This window comes from Oryzias melastigma, linkage group LG5 (genome assembly GCF_002922805.2).
Source record: "Oryzias melastigma strain HK-1 linkage group LG5, ASM292280v2, whole genome shotgun sequence".
NCBI lineage: Eukaryota > Metazoa > Chordata > Actinopteri > Beloniformes > Adrianichthyidae > Oryzias > Oryzias melastigma.
This window is the reverse complement of record NC_050516.1, coordinates 1423492-1432372: the sequence shown is the minus strand read 5'-3', so window position 1 is coordinate 1432372 and position 8881 is coordinate 1423492. Positions and strand designations below refer to the sequence as shown.

At 40.5% G+C, this 8881-nt stretch overlaps 1 protein-coding gene across 2 annotated transcripts in view; it reads left to right on the top strand.

Annotated features, from left to right (window-relative positions):
* LOC112144932 (potassium voltage-gated channel subfamily KQT member 2) overlaps nt 1-8881 on the top strand; it is a 34989-nt gene that overhangs the window by 11692 nt on the left and 14416 nt on the right. For both annotated transcript variants that reach the window (XM_024269829.1, XM_024269828.2), the window contains exons 5-11: nt 2282-2457; nt 4144-4269; nt 5573-5683; nt 5775-5870; nt 6675-6769; nt 6856-6924; nt 7146-7175. In XM_024269829.1, the coding sequence (XP_024125597.1) occupies nt 2282-2457; nt 4144-4269; nt 5573-5683; nt 5775-5870; nt 6675-6769; nt 6856-6924; nt 7146-7175 (703 nt within the window). The remainder of the gene's footprint in view (nt 1-2281; nt 2458-4143; nt 4270-5572; nt 5684-5774; nt 5871-6674; nt 6770-6855; nt 6925-7145; nt 7176-8881) is intronic.

Here is an 8881-nt window from a genome sequence, read left to right as displayed (position 1 = left end):
GGGAAGTCTGGGCATCTTTGCTTAGACTGCTGCCCCCGCGACCCGGTCCCGGATGAAGCGGAGGAAGATGGATGGATGGATGGATGTAATTATCAGAAAAATTCCATAAAAAGATGTTTAAAACAAGATTTTAATCGGAGTGGGTTTTTGTGCAAACCTTTACCCTCCTGATAAACTTTCATTAAACCCAAATCAAAAACGCTGCACATAACTCACATGAACAGATTATTGAACACATTCTTCAGATAACGTGTTCAAAAGTATTCAAATTCAATAAAGTTTAATTTAATGTGCATTCAGAACAGAGAAACACAGCTTTAAAAAATCAATAGTACTCATGAACACTTATCAATATGATGGTAAAAGTGCACTTGGGACATCTCTGCACTGCTGGTTAATATTCTATGAATACACCCCCCCCCCACCACCACCACCACCACCTCGGAGAAGTCCAAGCTCTTCTTCTTTTTTCCTTTAACCTCCAGATCTGTCGAGTGGGCCCTGCACTGCCCCATGCTGGGCGGGCGCTGCGGCGATACCCCCCGTGGTCAGGCTGGGTCTTGAATAAGGGGATCCTCGTAATATCGTTTCTACACAGTAGTACCAAGCCAGATTATTCCCAGAGATCTTTTTATTTTTTGTTCAGCTTCATTGACGAGGGTCTATTGGGGGGATCTCGGAGGGCAGAGGGAGGGGAGGACGACTGGGGAGAGAGGGAGGTTGATTTTGTGTGACTTTGTGAATGTGAATTTGTTTTTAAACACTGTCCTTTTGTGTTTTTAATATGTATTTTATTTACTTTATGTTAAGCGCTTTGTGTTTCGCTGAATGAAAGGCGCTATATAAATTAATAAAGTTTGAGTTTGAGTTTGAGAATCAGCTCTAATGGAAACCTAAGGAGTTTTTTTTAAGCTGCAGTTTCCATTTTATATTTGATAGATGATAACATTAAGGTTTGACAAAAACGACCTTTTCCTTTTCTTGTAATCGTACTTACTCCTCTCTGTAACGGATCAAATGCTTTTCCTGCTTTCATTTCTCCGTCCTTCTGCAGCAACCGGAACATTCTGTTTGTGAACGGATTGATTTTCTTAAAGAGTCGGTTTGAGTGTTTTACTTTTGTTCTGAATGCCCACACAAACAACAACGTTCTCTCTGAGTTTATTATTTATTTAATCAGGGATAATCCTCTTGGGAGCTAACATCTCGTTGTCAGGAGGGTCTTCTAGAGCTGTTGTTAGATGAGAAACAATAAAAAAAGAAAAAAACAAGCAAATAAACAATACAGTCAAGCTTACAGTGTCCACAAACTCACACAAACACACCAGCTCTTCGTATTCACCAATCCCTTGAATGACATCACACAAAAGAAATATGATTAAAAGTTTAAAAAAATAGAAAAATTGAAATAAATAAAGCAATAATAATAATATAAATTAAACAGGAAGTATTATACAACAAACTTAACATTAGGAACACCAGATAGTCAAAAAATAATACAAAAGATAATTAAAAAAAAAACAATGTCAAGTGTTTTTGAAAACAAGAGAGCTTTCTTGAATGACTCCCTTGAATGACATTGCACAAAATAAATATAATTCAAAGTATAAACAAACGAGCGAACAAGTGACTGAGCAAAAATCTCCATTTCAGGGAAAAAAAATATAATATAAATTAAAAAGGAAGTAATATACAACAAAAGTAACATTAGGAACACCAAATAATAATAAATACAAATTAAAAACAATGTCAAGTGTTTTTCAAATAAATTAAAAGAGCTTTCCTAAATGACAAGAGCTTTTAAACAGTAGATTATTCTAGTCACTAGGTGCCTTAACACAGAAAGCTTTTCTCCCAGAAGGCCTATAGCCAAGACTCCCCTAACCAACCGTCTCCTCTTCTAACTTAATTTCAGTTCCCTGATTTGACAAGTAAAGCTCTTAAATGTTTTCCTGTGGATGAATTTTTAATATGGACTTTCTAAATGCACAGATATCCTCCACAGTGATTTCCTAACTTGAATATTTTACATTGCTCGCACACAAGGTTTTTCTTATGCATATTTTTGGATGACATGTAACATCAGCTGATGAAACTGAATTCCAAAATAGCATCAGCCTGTTCTGTGCAGTCTAAGCAGCTGCTGAGGTGTCTCTGCAGGCAGAAGAAATCTGCATCTAAGTATAAATTCAACACACTGGCTTCATTCGTGACATATTAACAGGACAAAACCCGACTGAAATACAGACTTTTTCCTGACTTCTCATCTGTATCCGTGCAGACATCATGGTTCTGATCGCATCCATCTCGGTTCTGGCCGCGGGGACTCAAGGAAACGTCTTTGCCACGTCAGCCATCCGGTCACTGCGATTTCTCCAAATTCTTCGGATGATCCGAATGGACCGACGGGGAGGAACCTGGAAACTGCTGGGCTCAGTGGTTTATGCCCACAGCAAGGTGAGGCCTCCGATCCGTTAATCTCCTGCTCCAGGCTGAACTCAGGTCAACTGGATGTTCAGACCTGAAAGTTTCTATCACCGTCACTGAGGCTTCTTCAGTCAACGTGCATTTTAGTAGATGGTGTCCGTGCAAAAAGAGGCTAAAAGAGGCAGAAAATGCACACAAATCTAAATCCACAAAGATTGTGTGGCTTTTCAGCCTCACTTGATTCAAGACGTAGTTCAATTCACTTTGTTTAAAGTATTTTTTCGTAAAAGTGGCAAAGAGTTTTTCTTTTTTACTTCTCCCAATAATTTACTTTTGCCTGAATACATTGTTTTTTATAAAAACATCTAATTTACTCAGCTGAGGGCTGTAGATTATTTGTCTCTTACTTTTTCATATTTTGATAACATTCATTCAAAGGATACACAACAATATAATATTTAAATATTTTATGGAACATTTTTAAAACTTTTTAACATAATTATGAACTAGATATATATTATTACTTGTGATAATGCTAGTGTGAATGCTGTGAATGAAATTTTGGCCGCTGAAGATGCAAGTGCTGATAGCTGAAGATGCTGAAGCTGACAGCCAGCTAAAATATTAGCTAAATGCCAATTTTAGCATAAAAACCAAGCAAAAAACAGCTAGCATGTAGCTGATAAAAATTGCTAAACTTCAAAATGGCCTAAAAACTGAGAAAAACCCAAATTATCCAAAATAGATCGCATGTAGCTGAAATATTAGCTAAACTCAAAAATAACCTAAACAAACGTAAAAAGAAAATCTTAAATTAGCCAAAACAGCTAACATGCAGCTGAAATGTTTGCAAGATAACATCGGTCCATTAATAAACAATAAAATAAAATGATCTGGAGGGCCGGATACAATTACCCGAAGGGCCGGATCCGGCCCCCAAGTCTTGACTTTGACACATGTGACTTAGGGTAAAACAGAGTCGTTTTCCTCGATAATTCAGAACCAATTTTTAGTCTTAATGCACCCAAGTGAACCCTGTTCAGGACCAGGAACCACTCTCTGACCCATCCCTTGGGGTGGTCTCAGTTCATTTCCAATCAGTGTACCTTCTTAGCCGTCACCTCCTAAGTAACCTCCTCGCAGCAGGCCTCCACCGTACCAAAGTAGCAAAGTACTCGACCATGATACAGGCATTCAAAATTGGTCAACAAAATATAAAGCTTGAATAATTCCGAAAAGGATTGCAAAGCGCAGGACTTCCATAATTTCGGCGTCTAGTTCTTTTGCCCTGCCCTCATAATTCCTGGCCAATGACTGATGAGATCTTTAGTCATGGGGTTTTGTTTACAACTTGAAAGCCTGAATACAGACCAAACGCGAAGTTTAGAACTCAACCCACCAAATTAATCAAACTCAGTCCAGACCAAAGTGATTAATTATGAACAAGAATAATTAACTGATTCAATTGACAAATATATCTTTACATTAAATTATTTATTTCTTATTTCATTTATAAATATTACTATCTATATTTGAGAAATAATTATGAGCTAAAATTATTAATTTCCAAACACAGAGCTTTGCGGTTGGCTTGGTTGAGTTTGCTGTTTTCTCATGTTGTTACAGACTTCTGTAGTTTCACGTTTTCTGGTGAGGTCACAGTGCAGCAGCTCTGCTGCTCTGAGATGCTCACCAGCTGCTTGTGCCTCTCTGCAGGAGCTGATCACAGCCTGGTACATCGGCTTCCTGTGTCTCATCCTGGCCAGTTTCCTGGTTTATTTGGCTGAAAAAGAAGACAACGAGCAGTTTGAGACCTATGCGGACGCCCTCTGGTGGGGTCTGGTAAGAGGATCTGGAAAACACACACTTTGAATGGAAGAATGGAAGTGTTCAGATGTGTTACAGAAGAGAGCTGCTTAACTCAGACTGCCTGTCTTTGAGATTCCTGCTTAAAATTAACACATAAATAACTGAAAATAAGAGGATCACAGAAAGTACAAGTTATTAGAGTCAGATTTGTACTTGCCAGATTTCAGCAGAAACGTCCTTTAAAGCACAGCTTGAACATATCCAGCCTTCACTGTGTTTTTCTGCCAACAGTTCTATCACAGACATGTTAGAAAAAGAAGGCATATCATTCCTTCTCAATAAATCTGTTTATACCACCTTATACACCCTTGTTTGCACTCGTTTTTGCTGTAAACAACATCCTCACAGAACAGAGGAACACCCTAATCCATATGTTGTATCCAGTGCTGCCACAAACAATTATTTTAATAGTCGATCAATCACTGATTATTTTTTCCGATTAATCCACTGATCGGGTAATGTGCAAACTGGATGTAAAGCACACATCTTAACCATCATTAGCTTTAAACTAACTAAAAACTAGGTATATAGCATTACCTGTGATAATGCTAGTGTGAGTGCTGTAAACTGAATTTGGCCACTGAAGTGCCAAAAGCTGAAGATGCTGAAATTGATAGCTGAAAATAGTGAAGCTGATAGCTGAAATCGCTGAAACTGATAGCCAGCTAAAATGTTAGTTAAATGCCAAATTAGCCCCAAAAAAATTGAAAAAGCCTGTTAGCCAAAACAGCTAGCATGCAGCTAAAATACTAACTTAACTCCAAAGTAGTCCAGAAAAACTGAAACAAGCCTAAATTAGCCAAAATAGCTAGCATGTAGCTGAAATTTTAGCTAAACTCCAAAATAGCCAAAAAAACAAAACAAAGAAGTCCAAATCAGCCAAAATAGTTAGCATGTAGCCAAAATATTAGATAAACTCCAAAATTGCCTTAAAAACAAAAAACCCTAAATTAGCCAAAATAACTAGCATGTAGGTGAAATATTTGTTAAACTCCAAAATAGCCTAAAAGCCTTAATAAATGCAAAAATATTCCAAAAAGCTAGCAGAATGTCATTATAACTTTCAACTTTACTACACTCTGACTCCATATAATGTGAAGAAACTAATCGATTATTAAATTAGTCGTTGACTATTTTGATAGTCGATTAGTCGTCGATCAGTCGACTAGTCGTGGCAGCCCTTGTTGTGTCTTCTCTCATTCGAAAATCCTTTTCTAGAAGCTCAGCTTTAAGAGCTCTGACAGCCTCTATAAAGGTCTGTGTCTTCTTCTGTCAGATCACCCTGACAACCATTGGCTACGGAGACAAGTTCCCCATCACCTGGAATGGGCGTCTGCTGGCTGCAACCTTCACTTTAATCGGAGTTTCATTCTTTGCCTTGCCAGCCGTGAGTCTTTTTACAGATGATTTGGATTTACCTGAGGCCCTCGCTCACCCTGTTGACCTGTCTGTCTCTTTTCCTGTCTGCCTGCCTACAGGGCATTCTGGGCTCTGGTTTTGCTCTGAAGGTTCAAGAGCAGCACAGGCAGAAACACTTTGAGAAGAGGCGGAACCCAGCAGCCGGCCTAATACAGGTGGAGCCTCACCTCTGCTCAGTAGGGGTGGGCCGTACTGGGAATTTGGGTATTGATCCGGTACCAAGTAATTACAGGGCTGGTATTCCTGATACTGATATTGATACGAATACTGATACTTTTATCTTGAAATGTTGTAATTTTAGAAATGCATCATTTTTTGCTGATTAGGTGAACTGGAAAAAAGTAAACAAAACCAACACTGTAATAAATATAAAAATATAAACAACACAACAAAAACTCCTGCTATTGGTTCAAATATATGGCTCTTTAATGACTCCACTCTCCGATGAAGCAGGAGGTGAAGGGCAAGGTGTGAGGAAGTGGTGGGCTGTTTACTCATACATCCAATGCTGCCAGATTGGGCAGTTTCCTGCACAAATTGGGCAGGTATTTACTAAAATTGGACTGTTTTTTCCCAATCTGGAAACACAGCAGACAGATAAATGCTGCACTTGCTTGAACTCCGTAAGTAAGTTTGCTGTGCGTGTATTGACACTTTACCTTGGTATCAATACTATCAATACTCAGTCAAATGTACGAAAGTCAAACATGATAGTCATAGGCTGAGGGTTTGGGTTTAAACACCTACTCTAGTCATCATTTGAGCTGTTTTCAAAGGTCCACCATCATTAGAATCACCAAAAACAATAAATAAGAATAAAATAACAATAATAAAAACCCTTTTGTAAGGATTCTAGCATCCACAGACAGATTTTTACTGAAGTTCATGTGGAATTTTGGGACATACTGTAGATATGATGCCATGTACTACATATAAAAGATGAGTCTGTGTGTCTGCAGGCGGCTTGGAGGGTTTACGCCACAAATTTGACTCGCACTGACCTGACATCCACCTGGGACTATTATGAACGGACCGTGTCTGTCCCCATGTACCGGTGAGACACGCCTTACCGATAATAACAATAATCCCAAATCCACAAAAATCCTACTGAATCCAATCGTCATGGTTCTCTCCCTTCAGGCTCATTCCTCCTCTCAACCAGCTGGACTTACTGAGAAACCTCAAGAACAAGTCAGGACTGTCTTTCAGGTCTGTAAGACGCCACAGCTGTCATTCAGCCATCCAGAGGCAGCATTTAAAGCTGCGAGCTGCTCTCTTAATAATCTCCTTCCGCTGAAGTGAATTTGTTGATTTTCTGTCTAGTTTTGGTTTTTGCATACATGGAAGCTGGAAGCTTTTAAAATGGTTTAATCTGTCTGTCATCTTTTAGTCCATCAAGTGTCTTACTGTAAGTGTTTGTTTCTGTGCAGGAAGGATGTCCAACCTGAGCCCTCTCCCAGGTCAGTTTTCAGCCCCGTTTCTCGTTGCTGAGTAGATTAGAACACGTCTGCACAGACACTTGAGTCTTTTGCCATCGTTGTAGATTCAGTATCCCTGAGCTCTAATGAAATCTTAAAGTTTTAGACTCAGCCTTTCAACTACTGTCTATCCATCCATCCATCTTCCGCTCATCTGGGACCGGGTCGCAGGAGTAGCAGTCTAAACAAAGTTGTCCAGACTTCCCTCTCCCTGGCCACTTCCTCCATTTCTTCTGAGACGTTCCCAGTTCAGTCCAGAGAATATAGTATCTCCAGAGTGTCCTGGGTCTTCCCGGAGCCTCCACCTATTGGGACATACTCAGAACGTCTCCACAGGGAGGCGTCCATGAGGCATCTGGACCAGATGCCCGAGCCACTTCAACTGGTTCCTCTCAATGTGGAGGAAAAGCGGCTCTACTCTGAGCTCTGTTCGGGTGACCGAGCTTCTAACCCTGTCTCTGGTGGTGCATTCACATCGGACGTGATTCGCGCAGCAAGGGCGGGGTCAAGTTTTAATGTTAAATCAAGGTATTGGCATGATTTGTGGTCTTGTGGTGCAATTTGTATGAAAAATGCATCCAACACAAAGATTTTTTTGGGAACTTCCATTCATTTTCTTAAACCGCTGGGGCAGCAGGGTTGTCAGAGACTGTCCCGGACTGTCCTGGTTTGGTAAAAGGTGGGATACACCCCGGACAGGTCACCAGTCTGTCACAGAGCCCATGGAGCAGGAGCCCGCTAAGCTAGCCAGCTGCTAGCTGGCGGACAGCGTAGTGAGCTAGCAAGCTCCACTGCTGGGGCTCCAGCAGAGCCATTGGGGTCGCCGTCCAGCGGTTGGCTGCTGTCATAGCAGGCGCCATCTCTCCAGCTCCACGAGCTTATGATGTTTTTCTTTTTTCCTCGAGACAATGATAAAAAGATCCTCCAGTTTTATTTTTATTTGTCCTCTACCAAGTAAATGTTCAAACTGAGCCACAGACAGACTGAAATAATATTTAAAAGTTGTAGAGTACATTACGTCGGGAGAGACTCTTCATGGTCTGGTGAACTCAGATAAGGCGGCGTGCTCACCAGTGCCTCTGTAGGGCTCTCCAAAACATAGAAACACAAGCTACTCGCTCCACATCATCTAGAAAAACATTGGGAGATGCTCCGCAGCCGAGGGGTCAAGGCCTCGAGGTGTAAATTTGACGAGTGAATTGTGTCCGGGTGAATGCACTGTAAGGGAGTGCCCAGCCACAATACGGAGGAAACTCATTTCAGCCGCTTGTATCCGGGACCTCGTTCTTTCTGTCAATTACTGTACCTTCTCTTGAATTTCGGAGGAATCAGCTTAACAAAGCTAATGGGTTTTCTTGCAGAGAGCAAGACAATTAGGACAATTAATATGACACTAAAAGATCCAGTGATGTTTTTGTTCCACACCCAGAACCATCAGGATCCACAGAATTTGACTCTGTTCTCCCACTACTTCAGATGAAAAGACCTCCAGTCTTCTGAGACTCATAAGCACCTATTTGGGTCTGAACTCAAGAGCCAAAAATACGATGCAGAATCTCAGTCAATTGACAATCGACAAAAATATTAAAATCATGTGTTGAGATGTGACAATTTATGGCTTATTGCAGTGGTCCCCAACCTTTTTGGGGCTGTGGACCGGTCAGCCAGTGTGGAGCTATTCCGCGGCC